At 43.0% G+C, this 21,669-nt stretch overlaps 1 protein-coding gene across 1 annotated transcript in view; it reads right to left on the reverse strand.

Annotated features, from left to right (window-relative positions):
* Positions 1–827: 827 nt before the first annotated feature.
* The window catches only part of CYP39A1 (cytochrome P450 family 39 subfamily A member 1), a 57,896-nt gene continuing 37,054 nt past the window's right edge, over positions 828–21,669 (reverse strand). The window contains exons 9-12 of the mRNA XM_074348849.1: positions 17,521–17,616; positions 16,587–16,675; positions 4,692–4,779; positions 828–1,702 (exon numbers count right to left, since the gene is read on the reverse strand). Coding sequence (XP_074204950.1) covers positions 1,631–1,702; positions 4,692–4,779; positions 16,587–16,675; positions 17,521–17,616 — 345 coding nt within the window. The 3' untranslated portion in view covers positions 828–1,630. The remainder of the gene's footprint in view (positions 1,703–4,691; positions 4,780–16,586; positions 16,676–17,520; positions 17,617–21,669) is intronic.

Below are 21,669 nucleotides of genomic sequence, written 5' to 3' on the forward strand. Positions count from 1 at the left end.
TTTATATATACATTTTATATATACACTTATGTTTGTGTATGAATATGTATATTAATATACATCATATAAAACCCCAGGGTAGGGAAATAAAAAGATTCAGGGACCTCCAGGTATGCTCCTCTTACCATTCTTTATTTCAAAGGTCAGCAGATCTCCTGTGTCTGCACTGTTTTTCAAAAGTGCATAAACCTGTCAGCTAACCCTCATCCTTTACCAGGCAATCATAATGAGATGAACACCAGCCCTGAGTACCAGCCATTTCAGCTGAAGTGTCTCTTATCTGCAAATACAGTATTTCAGGGCAGGCCTCAGCTGTTCGGGAGGACACACCTTACCTGAGAACACACCTGCTGTATTTAGAAGCACCTGCCAGGTCGTGGTCTGCAAGTTCTCAGATCTGCTGTGGATTTTAAACTGCTGTCGTCAGCCCCTTCAGTCTCCAGACCGCTGAGCCTGTAAGCTAGCTGTGAGCTACTTACCAGCCAAGCTTCAGAATCTCTAATTTAGTCCCAATGAGTTAATACACACCAAAGCACTTTATTTTCTCCTAGGGACTCCTCTGCTCATTGGTAGGAAACAGATGACTACGCAATCATTACCAGCCCCCCGGGATAATTCTAGCACAGGGGAGCGAATAATCCTGAGGACAAGATGTGCCCCAAAGCTTCCGTATTGTGAAATCAAGGAGGCGAGGAGCACTGCATTGACTGTTAGAAGACAAATCATGACATCACCCGTCACACCGTTATGTGTCATATGGTTCCCCTGAACATGACAGGGTTTCTTTTCTGGGTGTCACAGTAAGTATTTCAGGTATAAGTCTTAAGTAATAGATTGAAATGTGCCTTGACGCATCATTTTATTTGAGGTTCTATATATTAGGAAAAATACTATCTCAAACTACAATTACAAACACTTGGAGTCAGAAGAGTGCTTTCACCTTGATTAAGATGCAAATCAACACATCAATCAACATAGGGGTGTGGACTACGCCCTATGAGAGAGGCCTCTGTCCTAGGCAGAGCTGGGTGTAGAAGTGAGTGTAAGACAAGACCCCTGGCCTCCCAGGTCTTAGAAAGCTTTCATCTTATCTGTACTTTTAGCATTAGACTTGTTTAATAAAAAAATTAGATTAGCAGTGCTTAAGAATTCGAATTGCCAGTTAAGAATCATATTAAGAAAAACAGCAATTTTCCAGAAATCATTATTTAATGATTTTTAGAGTCTAAGACTTTGAGCCTTTTTCAAAATAGAAGTTTAAGTATGTTGCCTTCACAGGGAATTTAACATACTAAGACTTCCACTCAAATGATATTCTGTTTAAACTTTTGGTACGGCTATGCATGAAACCAAATTCCAGTTTCTTAAGAAATGCCTCTTTTTTGATCATTTAAACATTTTCTATAAACCTTGCATTGGGGTCTCTGGATCAGTGAGAGTCATGTCAGATTCCTGGTCCACTCTTGAGATACCAAACACACATCCCATCTGCACACTGTCTTGATCTAAATCCTACAATAAAAGGAAGTGACATGTTTTAGTTGAACTCAGGTCTGGGAGCTGCCAGGCTAGTGGATGAGGGGCAGCCACTCCTCCAGAAGGCCCTGGCCCTCCTTAGGCCCAGCCAAGGTCATTTTCTTTGCTTGAACTCAATTCGGCATTGTCCTTCCGGTTGCTGGACACCCACCAAATGGAGAGAACTCTAAAAGCAGAAATGCACAAGGAATATAGAAGTTAAGGGACCTATGCCAACAGTTTGGACCTATGGTTTACTCAGTGTAATTGTTCCTAAAATGGTACAGAGTTCACGTTGGGAAGACTGGAAGTTTTTGCCTGATGAGTTCTCAATGGCAAGTATCAATTTTAGCCTTCCATCCAAGGGACAGAAAAGGAGGCAAATCCCTTATTCCAATAGCAACCTCTTCACAGGTTCACGTGCCACCCACCCTTCACTTCACCTGGGTAAAGAGGATGCCATAAATAAGGCTCCTCCTACATTTCTGGCCCCCAAACTGTGACACCTCATTTATAATCACTGAGTGAGACATCGATGTCACTTGTGACAAATGCTCATGAAACGACATGGTGCTGGTGGTGTGAACCACTGTCACAGTGTCCCTAAGGTCATAATTTTCCAAAAGGATATTTTGTGGGTTCCAAATGTTCTGATATGTCCCGCTATGTCCTAGTTATAAATAAGGAATAAATGTGGGGGGGTGGTGCAAGGGGAGTTCAGTTTATTGCAAATAATACAAAGAGGTTGTTGAAGCGTAGAAGCTTGAGTAAGAAAAGCAACCTGTGTTGTCAACCTTGAGGGTTGGAGGAAGATGGCTGAGGAAGGAGGAGGGCGATCTGATTTAGACAGTCAGTTTATTGTCATTGATTTGAATGCACAGGGCACAGGATGGGCTCCTTAGCAAGCGGACTCTTAGCTGGTCGACAGAATGAGTCACAGAGCCCCATGGACTCTGAAATTGCATCCACAACTCTGTGTCTAAGAAGAAGTGTGTGTTTTTCCAGAAGGGGGATCCACCGGTATGGTGAGACTTTCTAAGAATCCATGCCCTTCCCCCAAAGGGTAAAGCAGAACAAAACCAACCAACCAAATAAAACCCCACTGAGTTTTTTATTTGGCAAAAGATGTGCTTGCTTTTGTGAGAGAATGGAAGCTGGTCTTATGAATGCTCAAAATGGGAACAGTCCCCACGGCCAGCATCTGGACACGACTGACCAGCCACAGATCCTGGGAAGCTCTGTAACGTTTCCTTATTGTTTGGTTCTTATTGAGAGAGAATTAAGATTAATTTCTTAAGACCGCTTGAGGTAAAATAAAACACCAGGCTGTTACCAAAGTAAAATCAGGGATGCTAGCATTTGATTTTTGCTATTGTGGCAAGTAAATTCCTTTGGGGGAGCTGGTTCCCAGGCTGGTGAGCTCCCTGGACTTGACGAAGGGGTGTCTGGAACCTGCCGTGGCAACCCGCCCCCCTCCCACATCCTACAAGAGTTGGCTAATTGGAAGGTCATTTCCTGCATTTTTTGATCCCCTCCTTCCACAGCTTGGTAAAATAAGTCCAATAATTAAATAACTTTAATTGATCTTTCTAAAACAAGAACTGTGAAAGGAAATACCCTTGGAGATGAGAGTTCTCTCAGACTTGACCTTTTTACAAACTGAGGTAACGTTTCTTTAAAAAATGTTCTTAGTGGTGTCAAAAGAGAAACAGGATGTATATAAGGAAAGCATAATATATAAATACAAATAAACATACAATACATATAATATATCATGTATAATAGTACACCTACAACTAAAAGAATTCTTAGTTAAGAAAATGGTATTGGAAAAATCCTGCCCAAGGACTGGGTCAAAACGACTGATTGCCAGAGCTAGGTATCACGTGGTTTTGACAAATGACATCCTTCTAATGTGAAAAGGCCTTCCCGTGTCTTCTTGCTGGATAAAATATCGTTAGATACTGAGTCAGTTCTGGGCAAAATTGTGACGCTACCTCAGTAGACCAGAAACTAGTATTTGGTGCCTGTAAATCCTGGCTCTGATCTTCATTTTTGCCAACTAAACTGTATTCGGCAGAAAACCTTTGTGAAGGGGGTTTTGATTTCCCTTTCATCGTAGGATTTTGAGAGCTTTTTATCACTGTTACTTGTACTCGAAATAGGAGTGCAAAAGAAATCAAGGCAAAGTGCTGAAATGCACATATCTGTGAAATAATATTTTCTGTGTCGCTTAGGCACTTACAGAATTTCTACTGAAATATCACCCAAGAGTTTTATTTATCCGTCCACACATTGCCCTTATTATATCAAGAGCAAATCCCAGCACAAAATGCTGTGTGAATAGCCCTGAGATTACAATGCTTAATTTCTGAGCTTCACCCTCAGTCTAAATAGCCTTTTATCCAGAGTTTTCAAAGGGACTTCCAAACATTTGGAATTAAATGGAACTTTTTCTCATTCCTAGGACAGTGGTCCTCAGAGTGGGCTGCACCAGCAGCACCCAGAACTTGCCAGGAGTACAAATTCTCCAGCCCCTCCCCAGACCTGCTCATCAGGAACTGTACAGGTGGGGCTCAGTGTTCCGTGTTCCAACAGGCACCCCCGTCCCAGGTGATTTGGATGCTCACACCAGTTTGAGAGCCACTGGTCTAGGAGAGCAGAACTACAGAAACAGAGGAGTTAAATGACTGGAATATTCAATGGTCAGAGGTTGGAAAAGGTCATAGCCTTTTGATTTCTGTTCACTGTTTCTACTGCTGGGTTAATTTTCTTCTAAGCCATGGCTTTCCAAATGGACCAAGGGCTATAACTTTCCTCCTAAGCTCATGGTTCACTTTTGGAACCCAGACATGCCTTCTAGGGAAACAGGCCCAACCTCAAGGCCGTATTTATTTTATCCAGGGAAAAGGGTTAAAACTGGTAAATTCATGGAGGAACTCCTAACACGGAGTAGTGGAAACACTACTAAGATGTCTTGGTCTTGTGATAATGGGGCACATGGAGCAGACGTGGAATTAAGAGCGCATCTTCTCTGTCTGCTTCAATGCAGAGCATCTGTTAAGATGAGCCTAAGTGAGGAGGTCAGCCAGCTCATCCCCAGAAATTAAAGCCAAGGGGTTAGAGTTTATACCAAATTTAAAAGTGACACCGTTCAAAACTCTGAAAACACTTACCTGTTTTGGCAGTGGATCTAGAAGACTACAGTCATAATAATAAAACATTAAAATAATGCATATTTGAATCTTTAACAGAGCAAGCCACCTGAAAGAAAAATAAATAAATAAAATCGGTGCTTGGTTGTGAAAGATGCATAATTATCTACCAATAAAGAGTATCTTTAAATTGACAAGTATTTCAGAGCACATGTGCTCTTCTCTGTGGTGTAAACATTTACTAATGAAAGGACGGAGTAAGGAAGAACTGACTCTTTTCTTTTATGATACCGTCCACTTCATTGGATGGTTGGGATGATTCAATTGCTTTAAAATGTATGTAAAATCCCAGCCAGTGGGAGAACTTAGTGAATGAGAGCCCAGGTCTTCCCTGTAAGTTTTAGATCTGAGCTTTCCAGTGTGGTCACCATTAGCTACATGTGACTACTTAAATTTAAATAAATTAAAATTAATCAAAATTTTAAAATTCAGTCCCTCAGTTGCACTTAACCATATCTCAAGTGCTCAGTGGCCTTATGTGGCTAGTAGCCACCGTACTGAACAGTACGTATTTAGAACATTTCCCTGGTCACAGAAAGTTCCACTGGACACTCCTCTCTGATCAAGACCCTTACTGACCACTGGAAATTACTGCCTAAATGTTCTACAGGCACCACAAATTCCCCACAACTACCGAATTTAGTTTTCCTTTTGTAATCCCTCACTCAGCCTCCAGATTTTTTGATCATACACCTCTGATAATAAAATAAAATGCATACCCTACAATATATTGATACTCCTTTATTTGTAAATTGTATATGCATATGGCTGTATTAGTTTATCATCTACTTTGTAAGACACATATAAATAGAAATTTAAAAACTGAGAAAACTGTAAATGAAATTCTGCTACTTTTCCTTGAGCTCTCCTCAGGGAAGGCAAATCACTTTAGGGGGAATGGCCCTTAATGAGCACAACATCAGAAGACTGAACATCATCAGGACCCAGTCCTCTCTGGCACCCTCCCAGGCAAAACGGTTCCCCAGTCCCTCTCCTTATCCCTTATCTCCAGTCCCTCCGCTACGTCCCCAGTGAGGTCTTCATCATTTACGTCCTGGATTTCTGAATCACCTGGGCTTCCAGATTGGCTTCCCTGCTTCCCGTGTCACTTTTCTCCAGTTTATCCTTCATTCTACCGCTAGAATGAACTTTCTAAAACAGAAATTGATCACTGTTTCCTCATTTTACACACACAGACACAGATACACACACACACACACACACACAAACACACACACACACACATCCCAGTTGTCAATACGTCTCATTTCCTTCTAAATGCCACAGGAGACCACAGCCAGCCCTTGAAGACCTGCCCCCTACCCATCTCTCCAGCCTCCTCTCCCCCATAGCTCCTCCTTGAAACCCATGCTCTTGCCACACTGTACACTTGACATTCCCTGAGTGGTGACGCTCTCTGCTGCAAGCCCTTCCCTTCCCCCGAGGCTCAGTCTCCTCTGGATGCATTCCCCGATCTCCTGCTTGCTTCTGGGCTGAGGTACCCTTCCTCTCCATCCCGTGGCTCCCTGTGCACTTTTCAGCCACAGCATCTATGGCAGTGAACTGTGATTGCTTGCTGGCCATCTCTCTCCGGGATTGTACCGGTGGGCCCTAGCACAGCGCACAGTGCTCCTCTGGTGCCTAATAATGTTGATTGAGTAAATGAAGAGATGTTGGAAGGTGATGGCTTCCATAAGGCAGATTCAATTTCCTTTCTTTTCCATCCTTTTCTCCGTTCCTATGGCACTTTTAATATCCCTCAACTAACACCCTTATTCCTACAACCTACTTTATTTCAGTTAATCACTTGTGATGTAAATTTAACCCTACATGCCTGTAAATGCTAAAGATAATTGATCCCATCCCTTGAGTGCGTCAAGGTCTATGAAACAGAACAACCCAACGTTTACTGATTCAGCTTAAATTAAGCAGCAATTCCAAAAAAAAAAAAAATTTGCTAATTTGCAGGTTCAGAATTTCTCACGACTAAGTTTTCGTCAAACTTCTAACAAATGAGAATGTCCATGATAGAGTAACAGAAGTTCATGTTATTCTTCTGTCCTAAGTAACTCCAAAACTGGGCAAGATGCAGTTATCGGATGAAAATCCCCAAGAGAAAGGAAAGAAGTGGGGTGAGCCCTCCTGCTGCCCCAGCTTTCTGCCCGTGACGGTTTCCAGGCCACTGTGCAAGGAGAGGAACCCCTGCACAGACCTGACAGTCTCACTAAGTTAGGGAGACAGAGATCAGTGTTCAGGCAAGTCAAATAGCCTAGGATTTGCAGGGAAGAGGAGCAGAGAGAGAGAGAGCTGCTCAGGGGTCTCACTGAGTATCTGGCCAAGTACCGATCTCTGCAGGTGTGAGAGAAAACTACTGAGACAAAGAAGAAAGATGAAAAAGAAAGCTACCGAGCAATGAGCGGAATGGTGCCCAGGGCTCACCCGAGACATGGAAGTCTGTTCCCATGAGCAAGAGTGGGAAGAGCTTGCAACACACGGACCACTGGGTAGAGGCCTTGAAAAGAGTGCTGCCTTAGTAGTGGGATTGTATTATCGTAAATTAAATGCTACTCTGGACACACCTTAACAAGCTTAACAGCAAGCTTTGAGAATTTGTTTTTCTAAGCAACTACCTACATGCCATAATGAATCCTAAAACTAGGGAGAGATGTGGAAATGGCAGTCAACCATTCTGTAGAGAATCTGAAGAAAAAAACATTTGAATATATCTGAAGGGAACTGGACACGGTGTGTCCATCACGGGCTATTTGAAAAGCTCAGGCCCCAGGGAAAACCATGGACGGTCCTGCTGAAAGCCGCCAAGGTTACCCCATACTCAGACTTTGAGAAGTGCGCTGATGTAGGGAAAGAGAGGGATCCTGGAGTGATACCAGCTCCTCTGGGGACGGGAACTGCTGAGGCTAAAACCAAAGGAGGATGATTGTCCTGGGGCTGTTTTGCAGAGGAGACAAGCACAGCCCTACGTAGGGGAGTAAACAGGAAAAGGGGATTTTCTGGGACGGGTTCAACTGAAATATTTTTCTCCTGGACCATGGGAAAATAAGTATTTTATGCACAAAAATAATAGTTCTTATATTCTCCAAATTCAAATATTTGGATATTCTAGCAGAATAACTTCAATTATTCACTAAATAAAGTTAATCTTTTTGCAATGGTAAGAAAAAAAAAATTGTGGTTTCAAGCCTTTACCATGTTACTGAGTTTTGTTTGATGTCTAAAATGCCAGGGACAGACGTGCACACATCTGTGACACTAAAAGCTCATTGTGCAAAGAAAATGAGCCTCAAGCATCTGCACTTTTACAGAAGCTCCTCAGAAGCAGGCTGAGCTGTGTTCGTGTTAGGAATGTTTCCTTAATACTTCTAATGTCAAAACAGTGAAAATAATGAGGCATATTATTTATGACATTTATTTTTTTACACTTACAAGAACAGCATTATGTGTCTACAAATAAAGCTCACTGAAATACAAACATGTTGAATATTCCTTAAATTCTGAGTACTTGCATGTTTTTCCCAGTTATAAATAAACGTCCAAGGAGTGCCACATGGATGCTGAGAATACAAAGTCCAACAAAATCTGGACTTTACCTCCTGCTGATGGTAAAGCATGTGAAGAAGTGGGAAAGGTAAGGACGTAAGATAATGGTGGAAACAAAAGGGCGGTGGAGATGAGGAGTCTGGAGCGAACACTATGACCTGGAGTGATCAGCTCTACGTGGAGGTGACACTTGAGCCAGACCCTGATGGAGGAACAGACTTCAGATAAGGAGATGCGTTGCTCAGGGCATTCCAGACCCAGCCGAGAGCAAGAGAGAGGGGAGGGACGGATGCAGCACGGACATGGTGGTCTGGGGGCAGACCCTCTTGGGAGGGCGTGGTCAGATGTTCAGAAAGATGTATTTGTGTCAGATTTTGGAGAGTCTGGAGTCCCAGGCTGATGAGTTTGGCCTGCAGGCAGCGGTGCCAGAGTCTTAACAAGAAAGTGTCAGTTAGAGACAATTGTTCAAGGACAATTCGTCTGCACGTGGTCAGTAAGATGGGTTGATAGTAGAGATAACAGCGCCTGGGGGGGAAGGGGAGGTCATGATGACCCGGTTTAGGAGGTGGGAGTGCACACAGCAGACCAAAACGCGGGAGAGATAAAGAGTAACTCTTAATAAAATACATAAACAACAAGGTCCTAATATACAGCACAGGGAACTACATTCAATGTCTTGTAATAACCTATAATGAAAAAGAATATATATATATATATATATATATATATAACTGAATCACCATGCTGTACACAGAAACTAACACAACATTGTAAACCAACTATACTTCAATTAAAAAAAAAAAAAAAGGTGACTTAAAGCCAGGTGTCTAGGAGATCAGTGATACAGGGAAGAGAAGCAGAGAGTACCACAGGGATGCTAGGACTCGGGGTAAGTAACAATTTCAGTTTTAGATGCCTTGATTTTGAGACTGAATCCCTCCTTCACTTTTTAAAGGAACATCTCTCTCTCTCCTCTTCTACTAGAAGTCATAGCAGGCAGCGCCAGCATGGGCTGGAAAACGCCGCTGCTGCCAGGAGCAGGGGCTCTGAAGTATATTCCGAGTCGCTATCAGCTGCAGCTTATGAAAATAGCACGATCTTGCCCTGGAATCCAGAGAAGGTGGCACACAGACACACTTCCCCAGGCATCCTTCATTGAAGCGTGGCTGTTTAAGTTAAAGGGGAAGGACCTGTCCCACTACCTCAGCCCCTTAAGAAATCTTATAGGAAAAGAAAGACAATCTGGTGACAGGAGGCAAAACCACCTAGAGCACAGAGGGCTTGTTCAGAGATCACTGGGCCCGCTCCCAGACTTTCTGACTCAGTAGGTCTGGGGAAGGGCCCCCAGACTGGCGTTTTGTACGAGTTTCCATGTAACGTTATTACTGGTGGTCTGGGGGCCGTATTTTAGAATCACTGATCTAGAGGAACTTGATAAAGCAGAAAGGGAAAAAAATATGTCAAAAGATGTAGTTTATCAAACCTTTTGGTTTTAGCACACAAAATTAAAATTACCAAGAACACCTCAGCTGTGCAGGAAACATTACGGCTGGGGTACCAAACTTTTGATTGGGAGTGATGGTGCGGGCAAAATCCGGTAGGGTGAGCAGGTGGATGATGATATTAAATAAGGGAAACAAATTCAGAATAAAATGGGAAGAGAAGAAGATGATCAGGGTAGACTGGAAGAGAAAGAAAGAAAGAAAATGCGTGAAAAACAGAAGAAAAGAGGATGAGATATTTAGAAGAAGGTGGGGAAAAGGAGAGAAAGACAGAGACAAAGCAAAGGGGAAAGGTCTGGAGGTCCTGGGGGCTTCTCGACTTGAGATACTGTTTTCTGTCTCACTGGGAAGACGAGAACTGGATTCTAGCGGAGTCGTCTCTGAGGGCACTGGTTTTCAGAGCTGGAACCAGGATTATTTTAATGGTGGTCCTCCCAGAAGAAAGACTCCTGCATGTATGAGCTGTGAGCTAGCAATCGGGTGCCTCTTTCTAAACCTTCTTATTCAAGAAAAGGGCAGAGGAATACCACTGGCTTCAGTAAGATGAACTTCTCACCAAACAGAAACAATCTCGTGGTGGATCTTAAATTCCTGGCCTTCAGGAAAGATTTAAGAAGTGACGTTTGTTTTTGTTTTCTTTTGTGATATACCCAGAGTAAATGAAACTCAACCCCTTTACAAAGCACACGTTATTTAGAAAGCTATTCACTGATGTGGTTAGAATATGTTAATACACTATTTCATGGAGTTCGATAAATCTTGAAAGGAAACTTTGGCTTTGAAGGAAATTAGAGATTACTTAGGATGCTTTTGGTTGCACGTGACAGAAAATCCACTGGTTTCTGTACTGAAGGGAATGTATTGCCTCATATGCCTAAAAAACCCAGAGCCTCAGGCAGAGATCACTCCGACCGCTCAGTGAGGGTACCAAGAAGCCAGTCCGCCTCTGCGGCTCTGCTCAACGGTACCAGCTTCATCTGGCGTTTATCGTCTCAAAATAGCTGCCAATGGTTTCTGGGCCCAAGTGCTTCTTTATTCACATCCTACAGGGACTGATCATTTCGGACCCAGAAGTCTCAACAGAAACTTTCACTTGGTAGTCAACTGTACTGCTTAAAACACAAGCCAACACCGAAATCAATCTGCATGGGAAGGGAGGAAGGAGCATGGGGATGGGACGTGAGGACTGGCTCAGGGACCACACAGGACCTCCTCTCCCACAGAGAGGGGGATGGAATCAGCACTCCGCCATCCCAGGGGTCTCCAGATGAACATGAGGGCTGTTAGCAAAGGAGAAGACACTGGGTGACGGGGGGATGATAACCGACAGGCAATACTGTGACATAGCCCAGTTTTAATTCCAGTCCTCTTTTCCTAGGAACTAAAACTTTCAGAACAACAGAGAGACCAAACTGATTAAAAAGCAGTAACTTAGTTCAATGAGGGGAGAAAACCCATGGAAAAGAAAAAAAGCAGTGGGGAGACTCCCAGCCCAAAGCGCCCTTTGTTTCCTGCACTGATAGAAAACCTGCGCGGGAACTCTGTGCGCCACAGCAGGGCCAGCCATCTATTTTGTAAATCAAAGGAAAAGAAGGTCTTCTCTGGAATTTTCGGAGCACAGAGGAACATGTTTTATTTTAGATGCACTTTGGCCTAAGTATCCAAAAAAATCACTCTTGAATTGCTGCTTCTGTTCTTGACAGACTTAAATCTTAGCCTCATAATGAAGTGTCAGAATGAAATGGCCGGGGAAGTAATGACTGCAATTTTGTCCATGGCTTCCGTGCTCCTTTGAGTGAGTCACTGCCCCTCAGGAAAGCAGAAAGAAGAGGGAAGCATGGCTAGAAGTTAATAAAGGATCTGGCAGCCTCTTTCAATCCTCAAGTTAACCACATCCACCCCTCCCACCCTCGCCCCTCTGCATCTGCCCTCCAGGATGTGTGCGTGTCATAGTGAGCCTGTTAGGAAATGGTTATATAAGCAAATCCAGTCCCTTCAGTTCCATTGATCAACCAGAGTTGAGGGGATGCGCGTGTTTATGTAACACATTCCTCAGAATAAACTCAACTTGCAACTTCTCATGAATCCACGGGAACCTGAGTGTGCGTGCTCCTCTGAAGCCAGCGGCTATTTCTAAGTATAAAAGGGGAAAGCTAGTTACAGCCCTTCTCAAACACAAGATTGCACCAAGATATTTTACTGAATAAGGCACAGTTATTAAAATTACATGATCTTTAATATAAACATACAAAAACAACTGTACTCAGAGCTTCACAAACCCCCAATATAGAGCTGCCTTGCTATCAATGGACATATAGGTCCATGACATTCCTATGAGCACTGAATTTTTTTCTCGCTTCAACGTTTGATACCACTGCCATTCAAAAAGGGATGCTTTCCTCTGTGCTGTTTATTGATTGTTCTCATCTAGTCCATTAAGCCTTCTCTAACGCCCCCTCCTCTGAATTCCTATGATGTACATGGATCACCTGGCATTTCTCAAGTGCCGTCTTACGCTGTGAAGTAGGGCTTGTCTTTCATGCTGCTACGTCTCATCTCTCCAGCTCCATCATAAGCAATTCCAGAAGGCTATGAGTCTTTGGGGTTCCCCGGTGTCTATCAAGGTGTCTTGAGTTAGACTATAGCTCCTTGAGGGAAGGTACTTCATCCATTATTTGGTTTTCCAAGGTCACTCCTAGAACTTTACCCTGACAGACAGTATCCACCTGATAAATATTTATTGAATGAAAGAATAACCGTATCAATACTAGGTGCTCAAAAGATCTTTGTTAGGTTGAATACTACTAACCTACCATCAGCTGGACCTATGCTTGAATTAATTTTCCAACAGCGATGTGATTTTCATTAGTGATTCAAGACAAGTCCATGCCTTTGTGGTCGATTGAGTACTGCCCTAGGATACATGAAGAAACCAAACACACCCAAAAAAGTAGAAATCACAATTTCCATTCCCGAGGAATCCGTGCTTCATTTCCATTTCTCAAGGACTGCAGCCTTCCTCTTATTACACCCTCTTCTTATCCAAACATGCCTTTGTTGGCGGGGGTGGGGTGGGGGGGTGGTAATCTTGCCAAAGATCAGGGCTATTGTTTTATACTGGAATTTAACCCATATCAGTTAGCCCAGTGACACAGCCAGCCAGGATCCTCTGGCAGAGATAGGAGAATCAGGGCTGTTGGCTTTGATGCGCATTCCAGGGGGTGGGTATCGCAAGCACATCCCTGTCTGCTAAGACCATCAGCTCTGAGAGACACCTGCTCAGCGCTGGAAACCCCCTCCCGTCCTGTTCCTCCATCTGCATTCACCGTTTAAGAGGGGCACGTCCACTCTAATAAGACCCTTCATTTTGCATGCTACCATGGCTGACGAAGTCCAGTAGTTCCTGCCGCTTTCTCCTGTTTGTCTTTCTGCAAAACCACTAGACTTCTCCAGCCCTAGATTTACTGGGAATAGTCCCCTTCTGCGTGTACCCAGGAGCTTCCCGGCTACAGAGAAGTGCCTAGCGAGGCGTTCCTCTTCCAAATATATTTTCCAAACACCCATCGTTCAGAGGAGGAATTCCAGTCCTTCCATTCTGCTTTCTGGTTGGCAGCTGATGGCAGCACTGAGTACTTATTTGCTAAATTCAGCAAAACCTTCTGTGTTCACTTGTGAGAGGGGCTCTCGGTGGTCTGAACTCCAAGGGGTGACAGCTGCCAGGCCCCAAGACTGTTTTCTTGATGAACATTGATGGTCAGCTACTTTGCAGGCAGCTTTCTCTGACTCACTGAGTATTTGGTACATGAGAAAATAAATTGGCTCACGGCATACAAACTCAGAATGGGTGCGATTTTTCTGGGGATTATACTAAGGGTCTGCGGGATTAAAGTTCTGGTGCAAAGATTTATCTCAGTATACACTGTCCAAATGAAGTCATTTGCTTTCCGGAACAATTTTCTGTTTGGTCTGGTTTTTTTTTTTTTTTTTTTAATGTTTCATGGGTTGGCTCTTTAAAATAAGTAACAGGAAAAATATGGACTATTAAAAACAGAAACTTAACAGAAAACTAAACTAAGGAGGTTTTAAAAAAAATTATGTCATATTTATCCAACACGCATATTTGAGCTATAGTTTTGGTTACATGACATATATCTTGCCACATCTCAGACTCAAAGGTTTTCAGAGGAAAACTCAACATCTTGTCCCCCAAGTTGCTCCTGCTCCTCATCTCCCTACTTTTAACACCTCTTCCAGACACCTAGATTCAAAGCCACGGTCCTCAAATCCTTCCTCTCAACTGACCACCATTTCTAAGCATTTTCCAAATCTGGTAGATTCCACCACTCCACGTCTCTCTCGTGAACTTTAGCACAACCGTATAACCTAAGCCATGCCCCACCCTAGCTCATCCTACCCAAAACTTTTTAACATTTCACGAGTGCCTCGTGAGCTGTGGACCAAGGCATAAAGGGGCCTTTCTGGTTGGACTGATGTAACTTTTCAGTCTTTCCTCCTGCCACTACTTGTAATCTGGCCCTAGTGACAGTGAAACCATAAGCCCTAACCTGTGGACCGCTGTACTTAACAATCCTTTGCCCAGTTTTCTCAGTCTGCAAGTTCGTCCAACTCTTCAAAGATCACTCTCCACAGAAAACCTAAGATCACCCCGACCACAGATATCCTGTCTCTGGAATCTCCGCCGTGTGATGCTCGGCCACCTCTCATCCTGGGTTCCTTGCAGTTATTTACAAACTCGGGATCCTCCTTGGCTTCTCCAAGATAGCATCTGAGGGCTGAGAGCGTCTCACTCTTGCCTGAAGCTTCTGCACTACCCAGGACACTGCCTTACATGTAGTAAGAGCTCAGCACCTTAAGACATGTAGTTTCTTTATCAGTAACAGACTGCTGATTGAGCTGAAATGCCACGGTCCCCTCTGCTGTACCCATTACTGCCGAACTCAAGCCAATGTCCGTCAGCCTTGAAGGCCACTGCAGTCGTGTCATAACAGCCCCTCTAAGAAGCCAGAGTCATCAGTTAGTCCTCGACCATTGGCCCACACTACACGCCTCTCTGCAAAACATTTCAGTTCTTGGTTCAAAATACTTCTAGCCCCATTCCAAAGATGCTTATAATGAACTCTTTAGTTGCAACTGGGAATATATGAAAAGGGACCTGACAGGTAATCTCGAAGGTTTTTAGAAGAGCTGCTCTTAGAGCACTGATATTAGCAGGTGATAAAAACAATAAATGTGTTACGGATTTAAGAACTGCTTATCTAAAGTAAAAATGACATGAGAAGAAGGGTGAGCGGGATGGGTTTTGTAGTCTTTGCTGGTTTTTGTTTGATAGACTATTCCCTTAAAGTATCAACTCTGGAGTTTTTTGGTGGGTGTGTCAGCTTTCAGATCTGACTGATGAGACCTCCAACTCAAACTGCCTTAAAAAAATTAGCACTTATCACCTACACATTAGATATAATATATATCACTTATAAAAGTAAAGAACATTTATCATCTAACATAACAGGAAGTAGGGCAGCTCCTCAAAACTGATGATTCAGTGGCACGTGACACCTCACGGACCGGGCCCCTTCCCTGTCCCTACTCCGCTGGCCGCAGCCTCCACACCACGCTGGAGCTTGCTGCGCTTGGCCTTGCTGCTGGCACCTGCTTGCTTGTTCACTTCCGGAGACCTAACCTGACTGTGGAGGAAAAGTCTCTCCTCTTCATCTGATTGGCCAGTATCGGACAAGAACCTACCCCGGGACAAATAACCAGTCCCAGGGAAACACCAGGCACCATTTTGCTTCCCCTTGTGGCTTCTAGAACAACTTCTCAGAAGGAAGATAGAACTTCCATGGTTGGCTAAGATTAATTAAAACCATGTTGGGGGAGGTATCAATTATGAAAAGCAAATTGATATTATAAAGCATGAAACAAAAGAGGGGTAGAATGGAAACTGTGGAGTAAGTCATTATTGCAAATACAGAATGGTGTCACCGTTCAAACAACGAAGATGACGGACTTAAGAAACTATAGTTTTTCCGATACAGAATTTAGGATTTGTACGTTCACTGAGTAAGACTTTGTTACAAGCAGGTACCAACATTTCTCCAACAGAACCATCACCAGTGAGGAAATGGGGTTTCTTTAATGCTGAGTGTAAGTTTTATGAGGCCCAGTGCTCTGTTCCTAATGCTTTAGCAGAGGGCCTGGCGCATGTGAGGATGTTCAAACAAGTTTCTTCTTGAATAAATAAACAGTAAATAACGTGCACTAGAAGAGGGCATCACGCTGAAGAGGAGTCCCAGCTGCTAGATTAATTTAACTCTAAAAGATGTCAAAGGCAAGTTCTTATAGACCCAAACAAATTCAACAAACACCACTCAGCAGGCTGCCGGGATGCTGCAGGATAAAGATGTTCCATGACCCCAGCAAACGTCTGTGCTAACATTGCTGTAAGGAAATATTGTACTTCTGTCTTTATCCTTAAAACAGGTAGCATTCAAAAAAACCACTTCAAATTACACTTATATCGAAGCTGAGCATTTGAAACACAGGCCTGGCTTTCATCTGGCCGCTGCAACTGTAACATTGTCTTCTCAGGAGGTCTCCTATCAGAAGCCACTTTAGACATCCCCCCAGAGACATCGCACACCATGACAGGCCGCCCGCACAGAACGTGGACTCCTCGACTCCCCTGCTATTTGGAAGGATTCAGCCGAAGCTCTCCCCCTCTGAGCCCTCATCTTTCTGTGGACCTTCTGGATAAACGGGGCCCAGCTGCCTCACTGACCTTCCAGGACATTGGTACCTCCCGCTCCCGAACGCCACGAAGCAGTCCAAGAAAGCGCGCTTCTCTAAAGTTGCCTTTTTCCAACGTTCCTGTGGGAAGAAAGCATTTTTTTCCCCCCAAATCAGCCTTATATAAATAAGCTTAACTTTATTTCTCTAGGCTAAAAATGACCTGGACAGCTAATCCCTGCATATAAAGTTGCAGGGTTGTTGGTAATTTTTTCCAATCTGTTATTAATATCAGCCACAATTATGTTTTGGGAACGTGAACTCATAAGTAAAAAAGTTTAACAAGAATTTTCTTAAGTGGCAAAAGTAGGTGATAATGTAAATCAACCACAGAATGGACCTCAGAAGAGGAAGAATATTTATAATAAGGCCTTGGGCTCCATCACAAAATTGCCCTTGGTAATAAATTTTGTAACAGGACACTGACAGCCCTGCCTGTTGGAGAAAGCTTGGTTTGCACAATGAATACATCTGGATGCCAGTTTCGACAGTTTTACCTAAAGGCAGAGGATGGACTAAATGACCTTTTAAGATTCTATTTAGCCCTGTAACTCCCTAATTCCGAGAAATAGTAGGACACAGTTTTCATTTGCTTCGTTTTTATTTTTTGGACTCCATGGAAACCAAATGCCTAAGGAACATGAAGTAAGACTTCTATCAGAACTAAGCACATTTACTTTCACATGTCCTGCTGGTTTCCCACAAAAATTACTTTAAAAAGTTGGTGAAGCTTATTCCAAAGACTTTTTCTACCTGATGCGGCAACGTTATAGCATCTATATTGTAAATCTTATCTGTGCTTTGTAGCCTTAGGTACTAGAGAAACCTGGCCACTTAATGAGATAGCCCTAGTTAACTTATGAATCCATACTCCTGGTGGAAAGAGAAAAACCTAAGGACACCGTGTATGGAAAGAGATAACTTACAGGTTTGAACAGTTCCGGTTCGGGAAAATACTTTGGATTTCTATGTAGCCAAAACGGAGACAACATCAACAGGTCACCAGGAGGAACCGTGTAATTCTGTGACAGAAAAAAATCGGTTTGCAGTCATTTTTTGAAATCTGCTTTAAAGAGATTTTGCATCATTAAAAACAGTGCTACAACTATACTACAGAGAAGACGTATGTGTATAATCAATGGTGAGAAAACCTCCTCCCTGGAGCTTTTCCAACATAGGCAATGACTGATTATTAATGCTGATCAGTTACATGTACATTATCTGTGGTTACATGGGGCAAAAGGGGGGAAAACATTAGGTAATTGTGAAATTTTTAGAAACTGTTTTAATTCCACTCTATGGCAGCTTTTGATGTTCAATATTGGGGTTTGCAGCAAGTGCTCCTGAGGATGGAAACCACAGCGGATTTCCAGGTTCGGGAACAGAAGACTCTAACTCTGAGACAGGACACCGGCCACACTGGCACAGAGAACAGGGGCGGGGGGTGTCCCGTCCTTGGGGACGCTGACAGAGCGTCAGGCAAGGGGCAGGAGACTCTGTTTGTTTGTTTGTTCTGCTCTAGCAGGAGTTGTTAGTTAGGCAGGAAGACTGTGAAGACAACTGGTTAGAAAGATGTAGGACAAAGCAGGTGTTGTGTGTCTATTGGGTTGGTTTCATGTTTGAGGACGTGGCGGTTGTGAAGCTGATGCCAGACCATATGTCTGCGTGGTCCTTCTCCATTCACGTTGTAACAGGTTTTCAAACCACAACCAGGAACTAAAAACCACCTCACAAAATCACCCTGGCATCACCCTGTTCAGGAACCAGAGGACAAAGCGCCCGCCCACTGCGTGAGATCGCCAGAGAGCGACCAACTTGACCGAGGTGAAGACATTTTATTAGTGACTCCCACTGGCGATCATCAGAAGGCACACCTGTTTCACCCTGCGTAACTGTGAAGTGTCCTCCAGCTGTCTGCAAAACACTTCATGTTGATGTATCTAGAACGTTGGCACCTTGCAATTAAAACCATGTCTTTTTACGGGAGCAGGGAGTGGAGTGTGGGGAGGGGGTCATCGTGCTTTTAACCCAAGAGAAGCCCTGTTGGCTCCAATGGGAGCTGAGTACCAGGATGGCTGGAGAGGGTCAGATCAAAACGGGAAGAGACGGAGGCTTGTGCTTGTATCTTCTTACCGTTTTGAAAGCAGAAAGAGACCTGTGAGAGCCCAGTTTTGCTCTAGCTCTGCTCGAACTGAGGCTTAGGGATCAGGACTGGCTCTGAAATCAGCTGGGGAGGGCCCTGATGGGTTTGGGGGCAGCCGTGGAGTATGCGTCCAATCCAGGCAGCTGCTGCCCTTCCCCTCCCCTTGACAGCCCTCTTCGGTGGCTGCTGACCTATGATCATGATGTGGAGATGCTGATGGTCCCTCCTACAAAACAGGCTAGTACAGGAAGACTTAAAAGGAGGCCTCAGTAAGCGTGTTCACATTAACAACAGGGAGAAGACCAGACAGAAGTTCCCGTTGCAGCAGCAAAAGCCAGGCTGATGAGCTGCAGAAAAGAATGTGAAAGCTGGTTGTATCAAAGGAACCCTCTGAGCAAACGGACATCATCACGCCCACTTCAAACAGCCCTGTCGTTGTTAACACGGCAGATGAAGAGAAAGCCCGAGAGGGAGACAAAAAGAGTGCAGGGACACAGATCGCAGCAAGGGGGAGTCACAACTCTGTGTTGCCATAACCGCACCTGCCAGGTAGACAGAGGCGAACCTGGCCAGCCCACTGCACAGGGATGCTGTGAGGCCAGAAGAGCTTCGTCTGCTAGTCTGGAGATGGGCTCTCTGAGAGGGGAGAGAAGGAGTCTCTGCTGTGACTCAAGAAGGATGCTAAGACCGAAGTGGGTGCAAAGAATGCAGACTCTTGAAAAAAGAGGAATTCTGTAAAGGTAACGTATCAATCAGAGGAGCCCCAAAGAACATTCTTTCTTTCTAACCTTGGCCAGGAGCTTGGTTGGTGTTAGTTGCTAAAAAAAAAAAAAAAGTATTTTAAAAATTAAAAGTATACCCTTTCGTGTGATTAAAAACTGCTCCCTAGAAATTTTGGAAAATTCAGAAAAATAGAAAAAACTAGAAAGGAAAACAACCAGAGTGCTGACAACAAAAGACAGCCATCAACTGGCCAGACTTCCCTCTGGTGCTTTACCTAGTAAGGGTAGTTTTAGTTTTTTGTTGTCGTTATTATTATTTTTAAACATACTGGTCTGACACCAGTATCATGCCACTTTAATTAGTGTAGTTTTACTGCATATTTTAATACCTTGAGAAGATAATTAACATTTCTTAATTATTCATATTTTCCAACACTTAAAAAATTTTTTTTTCCTCTTTGCTCTTGGAATAGAGCAAATCAAAGAAAGCACAGTGTTTGACCATTTTCACTTATTCAGAAAAAAAAGAAAGTAATGGTTATAGGAGCAAAAATCGGACCTGCTCAGACTCCACTAGGAAAGAGCAGTGAATACTTCAGTGCCCACAGCAAGGAACCCTGACCAGCTGGCCCGCAGGACAGGAAATGCGAGCCTCTGCCCCTACTTGATGGAGATGATCCCATCTGAAATGTCTTCCATCATCCAGATTCCTGGGAACACGTTCATATATTCAGCAGAGACATTCCACCTGTTTTAGACAATATCTGAAGCTTAAAAGAGCCAAGTTATATAAATTTATACTAAGGAAAATAATTGGTAATGTGCACAAATATTTAGCTCTAGGAATGTCCATCTTTGCACTGTTTATAACAGTTCCCTGTTCTTGAATACGTATATGGATTCACTCTAGGTCCATACATTAGATTACACTGCAATTCAAAATGCTGTAGATGTCTTTTATTGACACAGAAAATGACTTGGGATCTATTACTAAATAACAGATCAACAAAATAGTAGCAAAGTTAATCTAACAGCATATAGAAAGAATTATATATCCCATCATCAAAGAGATTTATACCAGGTATGAGAGGTTGGTTCAACACTCAAAGCTCAGTAAATGTAACCCACCACATGAACAGGTTAAAGAAGAAAAAGTGTATGATTATACCAACTGATGCAGAAAAAGCACTGGATAAAAGCCAACATCCATTTATGATTTAAATTCTCAGGAAATTAGAAATAGAGGGAACTTTCCTCAACTTGATAAGGAGCATCTCCAAAAACCTATAGCTCACATCATGCTTACTGGGGCAAGACTACATGCCTTCCCCTTAAGGTCAGGAACAAGGGAAGGGTACCTGCTGTCACCAGCGTTATTCAACATAGTGTGGTGAGTTACAGCCAAGAGCAATAGGGCAGCAAAAAGAAACGAAAGGTATGTACATAGATAGGAGAGGAAGAAATTAAAATATTGTCTACACAGAAACTCCCAAGGAATCTACACCCCCATGCTTAGGACCGATAAGTGGATTTAGTAAAGTTTCGGATACAAGATCAACACACAAAAATCAACTGTATTCCTGCAGACAAGTAATGTACAATGGAGAATCAATGTTTTCAGAAATACCATTTACAAAAGCTCCAAAATAACTGAAATATGTAGGTATAAATCTAACAAAACTTGTATAGGACCCGTATGTTTAAAATAGCAACCAAAAGACCCACTTATTTGTCAGACAAATAACTATTCTGCAATTCAGCTAATTAATTTAATAGCCAGAATATACATAAAGCTTAATAAAGTTCAATGACAAATATAGATAAATTCAGAGTAATAAATGCATTGCTCTACTTAATTGCACCAAGTTGTCTATTTCCTCTCAATATAGAATATATATATTTATATTCTTTTATACTCATAGTTTAAAGTAATTAATAATTTGATTATTTAAAAGCAAAAACTGTAAAAATCCCACAGAAACTGAACGCTACAATTTACATAGGATCAATCAAATAAACCACGTTTCCTTTGGGTTTAGCAAGTTGCAACTTGTATAAAATTTGGATTTTTTTTTGCCTCTTTTGTGTTCCACTACTACAAAATTTTCTTGATTTAAATCCAAGCGTTTTCAAGGTGTATATTAAAAAAGCTAACAGCAACAACAACAACAAGGCTAACAAGAGTGGAGGGCTGACTAAATGCAGTCTAT

The sequence above is a fragment of the Camelus bactrianus genome, chromosome 20 (assembly GCF_048773025.1).
Source record: "Camelus bactrianus isolate YW-2024 breed Bactrian camel chromosome 20, ASM4877302v1, whole genome shotgun sequence".
In the NCBI taxonomy this organism is placed as follows: Eukaryota; Metazoa; Chordata; class Mammalia; order Artiodactyla; family Camelidae; genus Camelus; species Camelus bactrianus.